Raw genomic sequence first — 19,820 nt, 5'->3', positions numbered from 1 at the left:
CAAAAACACATTTTCATTTCTTTACGTCAATCTGTGAAAAATGCTCCAGTTGGTATATCTTTACAGACACAAGCTAGTATTTTTCCACTAACAAGGTGATTTTCAAAGATCTATTAGTTGAAAACTTGGTATGGTATGCAGTGTGTCCTTAAACAAATTTGAGGAACCTGGACAAGGAGAGGACAATAAAAAGTGGCAGGTCTACAAACTAACCTTTCAGCATATTTCTATACTCTTCACTGGAGCCTCATCATTGGTCTCGGTGGAAGGGGCGTGTCAAGAAGCTATTCTTAAGGATGGGAAAACAAGGAGAAAATACTAAGGTATGCCAAATTACACAAGAACTGGACCGAAAATCCATCAACGTGTACAGAGGCAGACTGGAGAGAGGTACAACAGTGAGTGACTACAGCCATCTGTAAAACACTGTGGTGGAGGCCCGGTTTGGTTTGGGACTGCGCTTCAGCCTGTGAAGTTGGAGAGCTTGCCAAAAAACAGAAAAGTATCATCAGATCCACCATGCAATATGGAAATATGCAATACAGAAAGCATCTAATTGGCAATAGCTTCAATTTTAGCATGACAAACACCCCCAACACACTGTCAGTGCATTAAAAGCATATCTGCATAGAAAACCACACAGAAGAACACCATCAGTCATTGAATGGCCTCCTTCGAACCAGAAGCTAAACATTATTGAATAAGTGTGGGATTATCTTGAGAGAGCAGAACAAGAAACAACCAGCATCCAAAGAAAAACTCTGAATATCCTTAAAGAAGTCTGGAGAACTACTCCTGAATAATCCTTAAAGAGAATACAAGGAAGTTTGTCTAAGAGAGTTCATGCTGTGTTGAAGAATAAAGGTGGCCATACCAAATACTGACTTTCAAGCGCCTTATAAATGTACACTCTGTTTTTGCCTTATGTACTGTATTTCCATACGCGTTTCCACATATTTCAGAAAGTCGCGGCACACATTTCCCATTTTCCCAGCAAAATATAAAGAAATGATAAGTGGCTCAAGACTTCTGCACAGTATTGTACAGTAAGCGTATTGAGGTTCTAAATCATGGAACAGTCATAACTCTTATTTCTGTTATGACTGTTCTTTCTTTTTTTCATATCATGGCTCTGTAGAGCTCATTATGTAACGCAGAAGAGCAACAATTACAAAACGCCACCTGAGAAGAATCTGATTTGAAATTTTAGGAGTATAGAGGAAAGGCTCAAAGCACACCACTTGCTCACTTGCAATAGCTCTGCTGTACAAACAGGTACAACCATGACCCAAATCAGAAAACTTCAACTCTGCCATGACAGCTGCTCTGTTACTGGGGCAGTGTGACTTATGGAGACACAAAAGACAGATATCCTAAATGCTTACCCTGTCACAATAATAGCTTTTAAAAATCTGTCTCTAGAAACGTGGAGCACAAGTCTGAGTGATTGTGAGAAAGTACCTAATGGACAAGAAAATGGGCACCCAATTACTGAAAATGGTCATGCCTTTTTTTTCCACAGATCTTGTGACTATACATCAAGCAATCTTGTCACTGTAAAGTAGCCAAGATGAGATTGAATGGGGCAGAAATTCTTCATAAATGACCATCATGAGAACACAGAAAACAATCCTCACACAATCGCATAATATAAAGTGTAATCTCAGTCACGTTCAGTTGGAAGGCCACAACACTGACCATCGAAAACGCTTCAGTCATTGTGACCTAAACAAGCACACATCCTTTGCATGGCAATAATTTTTGCTGGTGAAATACAGTAAATGAGCACCTTTGTCACAACTGTTTGCTAAATGGCCCCTGAGAGTGTCATTGGGGTGTAATGACCAACCTGTAGATGCATGCTGATTAATGCTGCCACAAGACTAAATTGTGGGGTAGAAGCAGAGCCCAGTAGCCATCAGCAGCTGTCATTCTTGTTCTATGTCTGGCTCTTCTAAGGACCTCTTCCAATTCACAGAAAGATATAGCTTGCAGGCAAAATTCTGCCTGTCTACCACCTCAATGCAGCAGCTGTGACCTGCATACAGTTGGACTTTGCAGTGACAGATTAGTAACAGGGTGTGCATTCACTGCAACAGGTTTACATTGATCTAGCTCAAAAAAACTAAATGGCCAGAATGAGCACTACATAAATACACACAAGTGACAGTGATTTGCATGTTTGATGCATTTTGCAGTACAATGTACAGCTTTTAAAGTGGAAGATTTTTGTCATAGGCATTGCACTGATTTGTACTGCATTTTACTCATACAGTGCTCCCACCAGCCTGAATACACCCACACACATGCACACGCAAAATACAGCTATGTAGGTCTCCTCAATGAGTCTATGGATAGACAAAAAGCTTGGGGGGGGGGGGGGGCACCTACCACATTTGTTTCAGTCTGCACGCTTTTGATTTGGGCTAAAATAAATAAATAAATACATACAATAATGAAACAATCCTGAGATGTGATCTCTGAAAAAGGTTCTGAATAGACAAATGGATGACAATATGTGTGTGTGTTTGTGTAGAGCAGTCTGCCTCCTGCTTCAGTACTTGCCCGCCAAGCCAACTGACATATGTTCAACAAGCTTAAAGAGAGATAAACACAAATTGTGTACTGAGGAATTGGTCACTGGGCCTTATGATGCACTAATAGTGACTATGGCCCACAGTGTAGAGTTCCTTATTCTGGAATACGAGTATATCTGACATGCTTGTGCCTGCTTTGTATATTAAGCGAACTTCCTTTTTAAAAGTGATAGCATCAACAGTGACCTGTTGCAGAGCAGCACTAAACTCCAAGGGAATACTGGCTGTCATGCAATGATACTGAAATGTATACTTGAGTGAGATGTTTATATGTCTGCTAGATGACTGTATACATTTTTTATATACAGTAATGTCACAGATAATGCTACTGATTCAGCCAGATAAACTATAATCTAGCTGAGACATGGACAACCAGTGCGAGGGCAGCATTTTCATAGTTAACATGAACCTGTGTTTGTGCATGCTTTCTGTAACCTGTAGCATACGAAGTGTAATTGTTGTTGATTTCATCTCTGCTCTGACAGAAACCCAGAGCACCCAGCTGACTGAGCCCTGCAGCCATAGTGCAGGTGTTAACAGGGAGTTAAAGTGGGATTTTGCAGGTGAGGAAACGGGTGTAGCAGTGCAGCGTGGGCATAAGAATCACTTTGAAATAAGCAATTATATTTTGCATTGTGAGATCCAGTAAAATTTTTCTTTGTGTATAGGCTGTGGTCTGTTGCTGCTGCGAGAGTCCCTGCTCTTTGTGGATTTTTGCCACTTAACTTTCAACAAGATAGACACAGATGTTATATGAGCTATCATCCCTGATCTGAAACCACTAGATGATATAAAGTTAAGATAAAAGGTAAATTCCACTGAGTGAAGTTATCGGCATCATCAGCTTGCTTTTGCATTAAGATCTGCTACCCTTGAAGTAAACTTTCATTGACCATAAATACCACAATCTGCTCTGCACCTGTCCAACATAGCACATGACTGTAAACTTCACCACAATACTGCCAGCTAACCAGCCTGTATCTAACTGTACTGAAGTACCTAGTATTTCATTGCAAACTTTGAATACAGTACCACAAAATTATGATGCTTTCATTTCCTTTGCAAGATGTTTCACAATATGAAAAAACACAACTATAGCATGTCATGCATGTCTGATTAAAACCTCCAAAGTTAAGGCATTACAAGTAAACTTTAAATGTCCAGTTTATCAAATGTCTGCTCAGCAAATAACGGTTAACTTTAACTAAAATTATTTTTCATCTTCCTCCTTTGCCTAACACATTTCTCTATTGTAAATATGCAGCAACTGTATATTTAGCTAGCATGACACACTGCAATACAAACTGCATATAAACAGTTTGTGTGTGATCATATTTGTTGAATTTATGAAGCTTGATTCCACTTATTTTTAAGTGGGAAATAATTTCAAAATGTACAGAAGCCTGTTTTGCCACTGAAAAAAAATGACATCCATTAATCCATTAATCCAAAACTTCAAGTTAAATATCTCCAAATTTGGGGTTTCTTGAGATATAATAACTTTACATTTTAAGATAAAAACCTAAAGTTCTGATTTATTGATGGCAAAGAAATTTGCTTTTTTTGGTTTGTTTTTATTTTAGTGTTGTTATTTTTATTTGGTGGTATAGTGGTTAGCGTTGTTACCTCACAGCAAGAGGTAACAACTCTGCATGGAGTTTCCATGTTCTCCTTATGTTTGCGTGGGTACTCTCCCATTCCTCTGGCTTCCTCCCACAGTCCAAAGACATGTTAGTAGGTTTACATTAATTGGCATTTCTAAATTGCCCATAGGTCTGAATGTGAGTGTGAATGGTTGTCTGTGTCAATGTGTTGGCCCTGTGATAGACTGGCGATCTGTCCAGCGTGTACCCTGCCTCTCGCCCTACAACAGCTGTCATTGGCAACCCTAAAATTGGATAAGCAGAAGAGAATGGATGAATTGAAGGAAGCATTTTTTCAGTGGCAGAAACAAGATTCTATACATTTAAAATTACTGCCCACTAAAAACTATTTATGAGCAAAAGTATAAACAACATTTATGCTCACTCCTCTTTTGAAGAGGAGTGAGCTACATGCAAAATTTCCACCACAGCAGCTTCATTTACATCTGCACCATTAACACTCAGTAGGGTGAGACGGACAAGGGGATGTGACACGAAATCCCACAATGAGCTTGTGGGATATCATGCCATTATTTTCTTATTACTCCATCCTTTTGGCTATAAGTAAGCAAGTACAGGTAGAAAAAAATAAACGTACTCAATGGTAATTATTCTGCCTATCAGATTTACTCTTTTACTAAAGGTGCAATAGTGCAGTTCCGGGTTTGCTCCAGCCCACTTTAACCCCTGTGTTAACTGCTGTAGGTAGCCTGAGTTTAAGGCAGCTCATAGGAAGTGGAAGTCACACAACCGCATAATTTTGAGAGTTGCACAGTATATATGTTTAACACACTAGACAGCATCTGTACGGTGCCAAAAGAAGGATTAAAGGCAAGTTTTGGGGGTGTGCTAAGAAGACCTGGAATCAGTCTCTGGGCCTAGACAAGATTTTTTAAGCCAAAAAAATATGAACACATATTAAGAGATAGTTAAATGACAAAAAAAAGTCACCATAAAGTTGCTGATCTTTGGTTAGTGCTGAACAAAGGAAGGAACTGAAAGTGTCACGAGGATATTGTTACTGTTTGCATGACAAGCAATAGATGGGGAGGAGAGAGGGGGGTCAGAAAAGAGACTCTGAGGAGATCTGTTAATAGGAAGTCCATCATCTTCAATATCCATGTATAATCACATACTTTGATGGGTTCTTTGAAGTAAATAAAAGGCCCGGGAACTGGGTGTGGTAACTCAAAGTGACACAATAGGTGGCCGTGCCAGTTTGATCACATCACTGACAAGCTTTGATAAGTGCCAGAAAAGTTGACAAGGGGCTGTTCGGGGAATCCAAAAGGGAATAGGGTCCATTTTCTGTTACCTCTCTAACAAGATGATGAGTTTAAAAGCCACAGTGAGAGTGGCACAATCAAGAGGAGAGGGGAGAATTTGTGTCTCATGAGTACAGACTAAGTGGATTTAAGACAGCAGCAGTACAGGACACACATCATATTTTAGGCCACAGTGCTTCAATGGAAGTGCAAATGTGTGTCCTAAACATTGTGGAAGAAGTGTGGAAGACAGGCAAGTAAGATTTTACAGCTGAGTAGCAAACACCATAGCCTAGACACAATGAAGGAACTATGTTGCCTTTAATTTCACTTTACAGACACTTGCACTACTTTATAATTAAAGTAGTAGGGGCTCATTTTAGCCTAGTAAATGGCACTGAAAACAGCATTGCTTATGCAAATCAAGTGATTTGCACAAGCAAAAATCTGTGTCCATCTACATATGTACAATAATTCAGGATTTGAGCGCAGCCTGTTGCACCACAGTTTCCTTTATTTTTTGTACTCCGTAATTTCCACATCCTCAAGAAAATAATCTAACAAAAGAAGAAAAGAGCAAAGCTATTTTCCTTTGAAATATCTGCTGTCAATAAACCTGATTTTCTCAATGGTGATTAACAGGGTCATGATGCCTCACTGCAAACATAATGTCCTGGATATTGTTTTAAAGTTACTCTCTAAGGACAACATCTACAGACCAAAGTTATTTCTTAAACTACCAACAAGAAAAGGAAAATGCTTTAGTGTGACGTGGGAAAGTTGTTAATTCGACATTTTCAATCACAGCATCACGTTTCAGGATTCAGCTACAGCACACTGCTAGCCCTTAGCATGTGAGCATGTCTTTCTGCAGACAGCTCTGTTGCTGCTACGCCAAAGTGTGGTATTAAAGCATTAAAGCAGGGCGGTAGCCTAAATATAGCCTAGGAGCCAATTTGCCTAGGGCAGCGTGATTTTCAACACGTGATACCGGTGATACAGGCCGCTGTCCCTGGTCCTGAAATTGTGCTCGCTCCTTTAAATGTAAGCGTTTGACGTTTCATAAAAGAAGCCACGAGGATATTTGGAAAACCGCAATGATTGTATGACTAACGACAAGTAAAACGTGCATTGCAATGTGTCTGAAATGTCAAAGAATAAAGCAGCTTTCCTGGCTGCAGATAGTAAAGTACACATAAACTGCAATTCCTCACTAGCAACAGTGCGAGGCGCTTGTCTATTGCAGTTCAGGGAGATGGGAGAGAGAAAGAGAGTTTGATTGATCATGTGGGCTATGGGAGCCTGCGAGAGTTGTCGAAAATTGCTGCATAGACGCCCCTTAGGCACCTATCTGGTACCCAGTGACTCCAAGCCATGCTGTGGCCACAATAACCACAATTCACCAGAGTGCCTGTTACCAAAAGCCCCAAGCCCGGGGCTGTTAACACAACGTTGATTCTTCCGGGTTGGACTTCACCGGTATTCCACAATAGGGCTACATTGACTTACCGCAGTCCTCACACAAGATCCTTCCAACATCCTTTTTTAGGTTCTTTCCACTGGTGTCAAGAGGCGCGAACGATGCCTTAAAAACCAAGGGCTCGTCAGTGGGGTCCATGAAAAAAATGTACTTGTGGTTTTTCTTCACTTTGGTGCACGGAGCCTCAGATCCAAATTCCCCCACGGTGACGAGCTGTTCTCGCTCCAGACCCCCGCTGTTTAGGGGCCAAACATCCAGCACTTTGACATTCACACGGTACGGCTCCGCAGAGACGTTCACAGGCGTAGACTGCACCTTGCCCTCGATCACCACGGCGGATTTGTAAGCCTGGTCCTGCAGGGAATTCAAACTCGGGGAGTAGCAGGCGAATGAGACCCCGATGACCAGCATGGATAAATGTACTGAATCAAGCCTCATGCCGCCTGCTTTGGCTCGGTGGTCGCTGGTCGCGTTGCGGCAGGGCTCTCTCGGCTGCGGGGCGATGGCGATGGAGCTGGGTTGAATGAAGAGACAGCAAGTAGGCTCCAGTAGCACGACAGCGCGGCAGACCTTGCATAAGTGTCCATGCCATCGGGATCCGCTGCTTTTTCGGGTGATTTTCAGTGGGTAAACAGTAGCTCTGGAACCGCGGGATGACGCTGGGTTTCAAATCCAGTCACTGCTTTCTACTAATAATAAGGCATCGTAGACATGCTAAGCAAGGAATCGGCGGTTTCACTCTCTCCAGAAGATGCTTCCTATGCTGCCATAGTAGCCTTAACTGCAAGACGACGCCACTCTTATCTTTGCCCAAAAATTGCAGTGGTGGGGTACCGCTATGATGGTTTTCTGTATCATCTGCAGCGGAGAGAAAAGACGCAAAATGCTGCAGTGAACCACAAGTTTGGTAGTCCGCTCGCAAAACAAAAGCCACGTTTCATTCCCCCCACCCCTTCAAAAAAAAAGAAAGAAAAGAAAAGAAAAGAAAAATTTAAAAAATATTAAAAATTAAAATAAAACAATTATTTCTGCTCGGCAGCTATAGCGCTAATACGCCGCCTTCCACCGCGGCTCTCTCTCCGCCTCCCCTACGAGCCACAGACGGACAGAAAATAATGCCGATTGCCAAGAGGCTCCGTCAACAGAAAAAAACGCAGAACTGGAGCTCTGACACGGGCAACCGACGCACCGAAGGGTCGTTCTCCTCACTCCCCAAACCCCGCTACTGTATGCCGATCACTCCATGGTCTTTTATCGGTGGCGACCTCACGTTATAACGAAACAAACGAAATCCAAAATCCATGACTGTCCCTCCTCAAAATCGCATCTCACTGTAGCCAAGGCATCGCTCCAAAAACCGAAACAGGTTCACACGGAAACCGCTGAGGCCAGAGAAATCATATGGCTGCGATGACTAAGGCTGCGAAAGCATTTCGGAGTCTTCAAGAGACTGTTTTGAATGAGTTTTGCGTCTCATCCCATTAAGTCATGCCCTGCATTCAGGTCACATTCACTGCTCTGCCTCTAAAGAAAAAAAAAGACGAAGAAGAAAGAAAAAGAAGAAGAAGAAGAAGAAGGAAAAAAACGCTGTTGAAGGAGGACCGCATTAAATCTATAGAGCTGCAACACCGGGCTCCAAACCACAGAAGAACTATTTTACTCTACAAGGAGGAAAACTGTTAAAGTGTTTAAAAAAAAAAAAAAAAAAAAAAACATAGTTAAACGTGTTCATTTAAGGTAGTTCTGACAGAGCACTTTGACAAACGTCACGTTACATAACTACACAAATTAACATAGGAATACTGATTATCGTCATACCTAATATAACTAAAGTTCAAATTTATAATGGTTTGGTTTTAGCCTAAATGCGGATACATGATGTTAAAGTAACCGCATCACAAAGAGCGACATCTGCTGACCAGAGAGTAGTTGGGAGTCAGTAACATACTTTACATAACTGCTGATGTTCATCAAACAAGCGACAAAGCAGGGTGCTAGATTTGAATTTGGCTCAAAATGAAAGGTGCACAAGATTAAGTGAAATATCCTTTAAAAGGTAAAAAGGTCAGGGTATAAATTCTATAATAAATCAATCTAAAACCAGGAAGCCAAAGACTCTCAAAACGATACTGTAACTTAAAACAACACAATGGAGTTATTTGTGTTTTCATTTAAGTGCACCACCTGCCAGCTTGAAACAGACCTGGCTGCTCTCCGTGGTGCTGAAATTTGAATTAGGCCTATAGAGTGTTAATGTCAAACACGCTCACAATAGACAATACGTTGCTGTGTGGACTAAAGTCCTCCTGTCAGCACCTATAAGTGAGAATGCGCTTTTTAAACAGCACGATACAGAATGCGATGATGTAGGAATTGGTGGAACAAGCATTTAAGGAGCAATCACATAATAGGTAATAGTAGTGCTAGATTTCCCCTTTAAGATCAGAGTTACTTTATCAATTCTTGGCTGGGAATTACTATAAATAGTTACTTTAGTTTTTCAGTGGCAGCTCAAAGAGCCAGGATATAGGACTTTGATACAGGGGTCATATGTTTTTGAATATATTTTTGATAGGAAAACCAATAATTAGAGTGATTAAACGTTTCTCCCACTGAAAACGTTATGTCCAGATGAACAGAATCAACTTTTGGAGATCATTCATTCATTCATTCATTCATTCATTTTGCCACTGGCAAAGTGGGACACACAAGTTCACAACATTAACGCAAAAACTATGTACGGATTTCACTTCTTTAGACGCTACCCTGCATTACAGTTCCCAGAAATGCTGCCCTATACCTGTTACAGTCAAAAAGACAATACTGTAATTCCCCAGTGTCGCCGAGAAGTGGCGCCCTTGAACCGAGTTTCCAAAATTTGCGTGTTGACATCATGCAACGTGCAGCGGCGTTGAATTGTGCGTGTGTCGCTCTTCGTGCCACGACTCGCCGTTTCTTGTCCATCTTGTGAAGCAAGCAGGAGCAGTCCGTGTCGCTGTCACGCAGGAGTCCGAGCGCATTCACATGTGTCTTTTGCCTCGTCTCGCCATCTGCGGCAGGCCGTCGAGGTTTTAAGGCGCTGCGCCTGCAGACTGAGCGGGGTAAAGGTAGGTTATGGAGTCTCGCTCGGTGGAATGACGCTTTATTTACAAGTCATTCGGATTGTTGCTGTGCTGTAAGTGTCCTGACGTGCAGCCAAGCATATGACATTGCTTAGGAGAGTTTACAGAAGCATGAATACTTCACTGTACGACCGATCTGTCTGATCTGATACAAAAAACAAAAAATTAAAAAAAAAATGGAGCTGCATTTGGAGCGATGCCACCGCTTTCCTATGCTGGGATGTAGGGAGAAACTTTGGGAGGTGATCACAGCGGCTGTCTTTTACCAACTGCGACAACACCTTCTGAGGCTGAAAACTGCGTTGGATGCGGTCTCGGGATCCGAAAAAGACCTGCATGTATGATCCACGTCCATAATTTAAAATGGTCAGAAAGAAAATTGGCCAAGTACCTACTGATGATGAATTTATGGCTTAACTGATAAGTTATTCATCATTCTAGTGGGTCTTCATAAATCTGCGTATATAGATGCGTGTATAGTGTTTTAGGTGTAACTTTGTTCAGACAAAGATGAGCTTGTCACAGTAAACGCTTTGATTAGAAAGTCTGATGAAATTCTAAATGAGTGGTTCCATTGCAATCTGAGGCCCAGAGAGGTAAGGCCATTTTAAATCCGACACATTATACACAAACGAGGCCTGTAAGTTTGCAGTGCTGTTCATTCATTCAGTGCAATAGGAATGACTTACCCATTTCGCGTGCATCCACAGCGGTGTTTATTGCACTCATCTATTTAGAAAAAATAATAATAAAAAGAAAGGGCACATCATTTTTTTTTTAAAAAAGACAGCATAGAGTTGACTTCTCTTCAGCAGAAATAATTAATGTAAAGAATACAAGCTTGTACTCAGAGTTTCTTGGGGAGTGGTAATGAAATAATGAGAGAGGTTCACTGTGAGCAGGTGCGGACAAACTTGATTTTTTTTCATAGAAAACCAACAGGCCAACTTCACGCTGAACATCACAGTGATACACGTTACACGTTTAGACTTTAAAATTTTCATTGGTTTAAGCCTTGCGCAGTTGTTAGGTTTTTAATCACAATTTATTCATTTATTTTTTAATCAAAGTGGGAATTACTGGGGAGCGAATCACCCTTTGAGACGCAGAATAGGTCATATTTGAATGTTTATGTGTATAAAAAATATAAAAGGTGGATAAAGATTAAGAGAACGTTTAAAAGAAGGAGAAAATTCGTCAAGAGTATTGTTTCCTCTTAAGGCCCACATGCTTCTGTCTCCTCACCTGCAGCTCTGATTTACACTAGTGATGGACAGAGTAGAAGAGCGACCTAAATTGTTTTTCAGGGAATTTTAGGGGGAATAATTTTCTTCAATGCGACTTCTCTCTTAGCATCTTCAGGATATTTCAACGTCCTCCCGCTTCACATTTTATTATTCATTATTTGTTTAAATAAATTATATTTTTAAATATTTGTAACTTTTTCAATTACCCAATATTTTTTTTTCACAACACGGAATTTTTCTTTAAACAATAAGCATTTGAAATGATTACTATAAACATACAGAATGCATACAGCATTTTAAATGTAAAACATTTCAAATTACTGCTTTAATATTTAACGCCCGATAAATCAAGTAGTATCTGTAAGTCAAGATGCATACATGTTTATTTTTATTTTATTTTACTTTATTTTTAAGTTTCTACGTTGAGTTTGTTTGTATGACTGGCTTCAGTCAGGCCTTCTAACAGTCTTGTGGAAAGGTACAGAAGAAATGTCAACTTTGAGAGGTAAATTAGTCACATATACAATCTCAACCTTTCCATCGATGCAGTTGATATCTATTCTAAATAAAAGTTTGAGGTTCACTGCTCCGTCTTGTTTGTGAAGTGAAGAACGAATAGTGCCTAAAGGATACCCACAGTTAAACCTCTTACCATTTTCCCTTATTTGGACTCGGCGGCGACACATAAACGAGTCTGCAAGAATGAGCGGCGGGGGGAAAAATTATGTTTTAAATTCTGGGCTTTCTGCATTGTAATCATATAGACGAGGCCTAGGACAGCTGTCTCACTGTGCCTGACTGAATACTAAATTTTATTTTCTTGTAATTATACTAACTCTTTGTAGTGCACTTGAATAAAACTCTGGAATCACCATTTAAGCGATTTTTAATATAAAAACTATTTGCGCTGTTTATCTTTGGTCGTAAAATGATTTGGAGGCAATCTAAAGTAGTTTGAGGTAAATATGAAAAAGCGTCAGATATTTTATGCTGGAATTAGAAAAGGCGGAAGAAAGGCTGAAGATTTATGCCAAATTAAAAATATAGATACCCTATACAGGCTTATAGATGCCTCGAATGAAAGGTCTTGGCACTCTTTTAAAAAAAATCGTTTTCCAGGTAAATCGGAAGTAAGACTAAAAAAAAAGATCCTTCGTAAAAAAAAAAAAAAGTATCTTTAGCATTGATTATTGTATTTTATTTTTTGTGCAGAATTTAAGTTAAGATAGTTTTACTATTTGTTTATTTGGGGATTTATTACTGCTTATTTTTATGCTCTAATCGAACCTCAGTAGATCGTCATCTATATGGTCTAGTCAGTAATAATCTGTGTAGGCCCAGATGGGCATGCCTTGATCTTTTCCCATTATCAATCCATGCAGTGGCTTTACTTGAAATGCGCAAAATAATACCAGAGCAAATGAGCTGGACTATCTTAGCCCAGGTCTGCCCATCATATTTCATATTTGCGCAAGTAAGAAAAAATCAAATGAAAGAAAGAGCTTTGACCCGGCGCAGACAATGCCGCCTCTGAACAGCTGAAGAGAAGGAGGCCCGAGTACTAATGAGGCAGGCCTGCGAGCTGCAGGGCGCTCCGCTGAGACAGCGTTCAGACCTTGCTTGGACACCTGGGTGACACAATTTTATCTTAAGGCGTGAACCAGTGGGTAAGATTACCTTAGAAATAGTCGCCACAAAGTCAGAATTTAGAAACAGCACCTTTCTTTCATGAACGTAAGCTGCAGGAGGGGTTGCTGCACTTTCACGCCTTCTGTGTGTGTTAGCCTTGATGTTGGCAGCTGTTTTGCATGTCCCGTAGGCATACCGAGCACGCTCATTGGATGTTTTGCTACATTAAAAAAAAATCTAACCTTTGTAAAAAAAATTTGCACCTTGACAGATTTCAAACTGAGGAACGACTGGTGGTATTAAAACTAGCCTAGTTGTTCAGTCTTTTATCTAAGCAGAGGTAAGTAGCCTCCAGGGTGGGGAAACTTAGCTGAGTTGCTGAAACAATGTTTTGAGACCTACCTCTGCTCATATTATTCCCACACAGTTAACATGGCGGCTCTCTCTCCCTTTCTGACATGATTTGGTGTTATAGAACAAACCCGCTCATTCATAAAATAAAACGGGAATCGGAAACGACAAATTAATATATATATTTTTTTTATTTGTATTATTAGCTATGCATAGCATATATTTTAAACTAAACTTCTTTTAAAATAATTTCTAATTCTGATGCTGATATCAGTGTTTAGTAGCCTAGAGATGATAAAGTCCAATACAATGTATAAAAGGTAAAATGTATTATAAATTATGTGGAATTGACTGGCGCCTAGAGTGAAAACTAATTATTCGTTACAGGCTATTCGTTTTATCAGACCCGCTATTATTTGTATTGCTGCTAATGCGGTCCTGTTAAATAATATGTAAAGACCGATTTTCTTGTGACTTGTAAATCAAGATTTATTTATTTTTTATTCTTCAACTCTTTGACCACAAACGGTGATCTGTAAACTCGTTAGCACATCACACGTAAACAGATACACTTGTGATGTGAAGTCGGTGATGCTTTAGAAGGCTATTTTCTTCGATAAAAACTTGAGGGCAAGCTTGGGTCTTTCCAGGTTGGAAAAGCACCTGGCTTTTCGGGAGCTGTACAGACGAAACGAAACTTAAGTGGGCTGGTAGACGCATTTCCTCCAACAACCGTAGGTTTCGCTTTCAATGTTATTGACAGCTTATGACATTAGTCGTGCGGTGTGGCATAAAGAACATTAAAACACATGGCAATCGCTCTGCGTTAAGCGCCCTTCTCGTTTTATTTTTTATACTTTTGTGTAGATCTCGCGAGAGCTCCGGCTCGCTGTGGCTGTGCAGCAGACAGAGGGAGAAGGCAGGCAGGCAGCATCATGGCGGACAGAGACAGTGGAAGTGAGCAGGGAGGAGCAGCTACGGGCCCAGGCTTCGGTTCCGTGCACCTAGCGACAGGAGGGGCGGGCTCGGCCTCCGGGCTCCAGCATGAGACCCAAGAGCTGGCGTCGAAGAGGGTTGACATCCAAAACAAACGTTTCTATTTGGACGTTAAGCAGAACGCGAAAGGCCGCTTCTTAAAGATAGCAGAAGTCGGGGCCGGTGGAAACAAGAGCCGCCTCACTCTCTCCATGTCCGTGGCGGTTGAGTTCCGTGACTACTTGGGGGACTTCATCGAACATTATGCCCAGCTGGGTCCGAGCAACCCGGGGATGGTACAAGACGAGCCCAGGCGAGCCCTCAAAAGCGAGTTCTTGGTCCGAGAAAATCGGAAATACTATATGGATCTGAAAGAGAACCAGCGGGGACGGTTTCTGAGGATTCGACAGACCGTTAACCGGGGGCCCGGTTTGGGATTCACGCAAGGCCAGACGATTGCTCTGCCTGCCCAGGGACTTATTGAGTTTCGTGACGCTTTGGCTAAACTTATTGACGATTATGGTGTAGAGGACGAACCTGCAGAGTTGCCCGAAGGGTCATCGTTGACTGTGGACAACAAACGGTTTTTCTTCGACGTCGGATCCAATAAGTACGGTGTGTTTATGAGGGTAAGCGAGGTGAAGCCAACGTACCGCAACTCAATTACAGTGCCCTACAAAGTGTGGTCCAAATTTGGGAATACTTTCTGTAAATATGCCGAGGAGATGAAGAAGATCCAGGAGAAACAGCGGGAGAAAAGGGCATGCGAGCTGCAGCAACAAGAGGAGATGCAGCAGGACGATGGAGACGAGGATTGATATAGACAGCAAACAAAAAAAGAAAAAAAGAGCGAGGAAAAAAACATGCCAGAGTAATGAAAATAACAAGAGAATTATAATTAAAAGAAAACACTCTACTGTATAATGAAAGAAATCTAAAGATTTAACTGTATTGGTTTAACCAAGGGAGCATCACCCACAATATAAGAAACCTCCACGACCTGACAGTTATGACATGTTGTCACTCATCGCTGGATGTTACCCCACTTAACCACCATTAATACAGTAACAGGCTGCTAAACAAAGTAATAACATTATATTTGAACATTGTTTCCTACTTGACAAACGATATTGAACTGTTTATTTCCCTTATTAACAGAAAACTTTTGTACCAGTCAAAGCTATTGTAAAGAGGAGAGGAAAAAAAAGTGTTTGCAATGTTCAAATTGAATGATTGCCGAGTTCAAAGGAGAGACAAAAAAAAGTTTCCTTCTCATGTGAGTTAAATGACTTCAGCACAAATCAGATGTTTTAATTTTTAAACCAAAATTCCAAAACTTTGTAAAAGGTTGTCACATGTACTTGCCATCCTATTTACCTTTACCTGTGAGTAGAGAGGTGTTTACACATAAATCATATGAGGGCTAGGCCTGCTTCGGAAACTGATAAGATTTCATGCAGTACATATATATATATATATATTAAAAAAAACAAAACAAAGGAACGTGTAGGCATTTTCATGAAATGAAATAAGTGCTCTATTTATTGTGCAATATGCATTGCATATAAGGAACTGGTCATTGGATCTTGACATTTGCCAGAGGCATTCAAAGATATATTAATATTGTAACTTTTGTTTCAGTTGAAATTGTTGCCATGCAGATGGATATATAATAGACTACCTTTGTGTCTCGTTGTTAATGCAATGTGTTCAGTTTAAAGGTACTAAATGTGTATTTGATAGAGGAAATGCAGAGACAACATGTAGCAAATGGCCTGAACTGCAGATTATTTAACAAGGCAAAAGACCCTGAATATACTGTGTTGATTGGCATGGTAAAAACCAGAAGAGCGCAATCGGTTAGTACATATGAAACAAACTTTTTGTGATCTTGTTTAGTCATAAAAGTCTAAATGGTGCCAAGGAGTGCTGTTGCTGCATGTTTATCTGCACTACGATTTCGTTGGTCTCCCAAAATATTGGCTCAAAGACCCTTCCATACGTATCTTTATCTGCCTATGTTGTATGAATCTCAAGTTCGAGGACTGGGGGGGGATTACCATCCAAAAGGCTCGGTGTAGTTCTAGTGGAAGTTGTTTCAAAGCATGATTGTAAAAGCAGCGACCTTGTGAACAGTAATCGAAATGTCACCATCACACTATGAGGAGGGCCACTGAGGCGCTTGCCTGGCTTAGCCGAGGTGAAGACAGCCTGGTTCACCTGTTGGTGAATGTCTGTTATGTCATTGGATGTGCACATTCCTTTCTTGCGTTTTAAGATCTTAGGGTGTGAAGTTCAGTGTGGGGCTACTTTGGATACATTCTCATAGCTCTGCTTTAGATTTGTAAGCCCAAATACCCACCTGGGGTGATGAGATTCTGTTCTGGTCTAATTGTAAATATTTGGGCTGCCACACGGAAAACAACTGGTTCTAATCCAGTTCAGTCGCATCTCATAGATGTGTGATAGCAGTTTTATAAACTCTGTCAGTAAACTCCAGAGAAACTGGCAACAATCAGATAATGTCAGATTTACCTCAGCATTGAATTAAATGATTGCTCCCATGTTTAGATTGACTGGAAACCAGCAAACTAGACTGTCCTTGACCACCTATTTTTGGAGCCTTTGGTATAGCCTAAATGATACCTGATTGGGAGCATCCTCTTCAGCATATAAACAACCTGGTGCCTTACACACTCCGCATGCTTACACGCTGGCCTGGTGCTTTGGATCGCAGTTATGGCTTCTTTTTGTTTTCTTCTTCTTCTTCTTCTTCTTCTACTTCTTTTTTCAAATCTCCTCTTTCTTCTATTTCTTGTGTCTCAGCCCCCTTGTGTGCTAGCGCACGACTCGTGGTGCTAAAAGGGTTTGTTACAAACTCTTTAGAAAAATAGGAGCAGAATTCTTAACTTTTTTCTGCTACCTTTCAGCTTCCCTCCCCTCGACTTTATTGCCATCCCCATTCCCTAGCCATCCAGGTATCGGCCTACATGTAAACATGGAAGGGGGTGGTCACCTAGATGCAAGATGATGCAGAAGAGATGGCTCTTCACCAGCCATGTGCATTAGCAGGGAGAGCAGGGGCTGATTGGGAACATCAGTAGTGGCCTGAAATGGTATCAATTGTTACGGGAAAGCCCCACCCCACCCCTTAAAATGCTCGTTTTATGGCTTGGGTTAGTTATGTGTAAGTTGTAAGTTGCTCAATTAATGGGGAGTAGCAAGCATGTCTTGTTTTGTTTTGTGTTTTTTTTTTTTTTTCTTTGTTTGTTTTTTTTTTTTTGTTTGTTTTTATGTAGTTTTACCTTTTCAGCATTATTCCACATTATTTGTAATTTTGGAATGTTTTTGCCCACAAAAATATCTTTTTTTTCTTTCTGTGCAACATTTCATCACTGTGTGCAATATCATATGTGCCAATGGTGGCAATATATGTATATCAATTAAATATATGATTACTATTTGAAAGCATATGGCTGAATTCCATGTTTATTTCTCATGAAGGAATTGTACGCCTTTATTTGCACACAAAGCTCCATCCTGGAGGAAAATATAGTAAACCAAGGTCTTAGCAGCCTGTTGAGTCAAGCAGTTCACGTACGTACTTTAACTTGAAATCGAACATTGTCCCTGCAAGTATGCCCCTCTCAAGGAAAAGGGTAAACTTGGTTAATGGTTTGTTCAAGGTAGACTGTAAACATACAATGGAGTTTTTTTGTTTGTTTGTTTCTTTGTTTTGTTTTTTTCTTTCTTTTTTTTTTGTGAAAAGGAAAATTTAAAAAGAAGAAAAAAAAATCCCTGGAATCTCCATTTTAGCTTTAAGCTAAGAAAAGGTGCTTCAGTCCAATCCTCATTAAGGTGTATGGTGAACTGTCTTCAGTGGTTGTTGTGTGTAGCACTTTGCTTTCCCAGGTTAATGAAATGCCTGACCAATACTTGTTTAAAAATGATCTCAACAAAGAATGTTGTTCTCTTTTCTGTTACCTCTTTTTATTTAAAAAATGAGGTTATTTGATTTGCTCATTTGGTTTTTGATGCATTCAATATAATTTATGTACATTTGACAAATTATAAAAAAAGAATAAATTTAATTTACCCATGAGGGGGAAAAAATCTACATTCAAAATGTATGTGTTTTTCATGTTTCATTTCTTGTTGTGGGATGGGGGTGGGGGAAATCACTGAAAAGTCTGTTTAATTTTTATGTAGTGTTGTCTACAATGTCTGATTATACATTTGCAATGATACTAATTGCTAAAGCTTAATTTTACAGCCTATAAAATGCAAATTTTGCAATGGCGAGTACCTGATGACTCATGTCTTCTTAGAGATTTCTACAATAGTACTGTATGTGTAAAACCAGGCTGTAAAATAAAGCGTTACTTTGTTCTCTGACTATCCCGACTATGCAATTTGTGATCATCTGTATGCAACAGTTGCTCTTCTGTGAGTTTTTCTGTTAATCTAAAAACCAAAAAAATAAGACTTTATTGATCGTGACCCAACAGAACCTGCACATGTTTTAAGTTAAATTTTTGTAATGATTGTTTTTCTTTCTTATTTTTTTTTCTTTTTTAATACGTTTGGTGTCGGATTTAAGCTAAAAATCAAAGTTAAAGAAAAGCTTAAAGTTGCTTCCAAATGTTTTTAGGATGCGTCTCAGTATTCTTGAGTTTATAGCTATTTATAAGTAAAACTGATTCCCTGTAACAAGTTGAAGTCTTGGTTTAATTCTGTTAATAAAATGAAATGACATAGAAAATGTTAATTATCATTATGTAAATTCTGAAAATTGGCCAAGTGATATCAGCAGCACCCTTTGGGTTGCTTCTAGGTCCTAAATCATGGAGCATAGAGGCAGATTTATTTCTGGGCCATCCACATGGAGTACATTTGTATTGCTTCAACCAGTCTCCTATCAGCAGAACCCACATAAGAGTAAATACAGCATAACGAGCTGCGAGGTCCATTCTCTAGACATGCCCAAATGGTATTTCTCCAGGACATATGTATGTTTGTGCTTTGTTGTTAGTTGATAGTCCCAGCCTGCCGGATGGGATGGAGGGTGAAAGAACTGAAGTGGATGTGCTATACCGAGATGGACTCCAGCCCAGATGCCAGCTTACACTCCGACTTTGCTCCTCATCCCAGAATCTACACAGAGAACTGGTCTCTGTCGTCACAGCATGACTAAAGCATCCAAACAAGGATAAACCCCATTTAATCAAACAAAAATTCCCTTATTAAACATAAAACACATTGTAAAGTGTTCTGATGGTGTTTAGTCTGATCCAAGGTGCCACACTTTGAATCTATGAGAGAACTTACATTTTATTAATTTTGAAACATGACCATTATCACATGAGCACTTTGTCACCGCTGACTATAACAAATGGCTTGCTACAAAAGCATCCTGCCTGTCGTTACCTTTCAGGTGCAGGTGTCTGCATGCATTGTATATTTACGCTGTTTTGCAGTTGAAATTTATGGAGCCATGCGGTCAGTGTGCAC

At 40.2% G+C, this 19,820-nt stretch overlaps 2 protein-coding genes across 4 annotated transcripts in view; one reads left to right on the top strand and one right to left on the bottom strand.

Annotated features, from left to right (window-relative positions):
* Positions 1 to 8,967, bottom strand: part of nrg2a (neuregulin 2a) — an 82,657-nt gene extending 73,690 nt beyond the window's left edge. For 2 of the 3 annotated variants that reach the window (XM_005472158.4, XM_025910635.1), the window contains exon 1: positions 7,015 to 8,967. In XM_005472158.4, the coding sequence (XP_005472215.1) occupies positions 7,015 to 7,423 (409 nt within the window). In that variant the 5' untranslated portion in view covers positions 7,424 to 8,967. The remainder of the gene's footprint in view (positions 1 to 7,014) is intronic. The other variant, XM_005472159.4, reaches the window with a different exon arrangement.
* A 941-nt stretch (positions 8,968 to 9,908) lies between these two features.
* Positions 9,909 to 18,426, top strand: puraa (purine-rich element binding protein Aa). The gene is made up of 2 exons (XM_005472161.4): positions 9,909 to 10,092; positions 14,202 to 18,426. Exon 2 carries the CDS (start codon positions 14,270 to 14,272, stop codon positions 15,125 to 15,127), a length of 858 nt encoding a protein of 285 aa, XP_005472218.1. The 5' UTR covers positions 9,909 to 10,092; positions 14,202 to 14,269; the 3' UTR covers positions 15,128 to 18,426.
* Positions 18,427 to 19,820: the final 1,394 nt, after the last annotated feature.

Source organism: Oreochromis niloticus, linkage group LG10 (genome assembly GCF_001858045.2).
Source record: "Oreochromis niloticus isolate F11D_XX linkage group LG10, O_niloticus_UMD_NMBU, whole genome shotgun sequence".
In the NCBI taxonomy this organism is placed as follows: domain Eukaryota; kingdom Metazoa; phylum Chordata; class Actinopteri; order Cichliformes; family Cichlidae; genus Oreochromis; species Oreochromis niloticus.
Note: the sequence above shows the minus strand (reverse complement) of the source record. Positions and strands in the feature narration are given on the sequence as shown.

What these genes read in the sequence shown, in the direction of transcription:
- puraa (XM_005472161.4), top strand. Translation starts at nt 14,270, where the DNA reads ATGGCGGACAGAGACAGTGGAAGTGAGCAGGGAGGAGCAGCTACGGGC.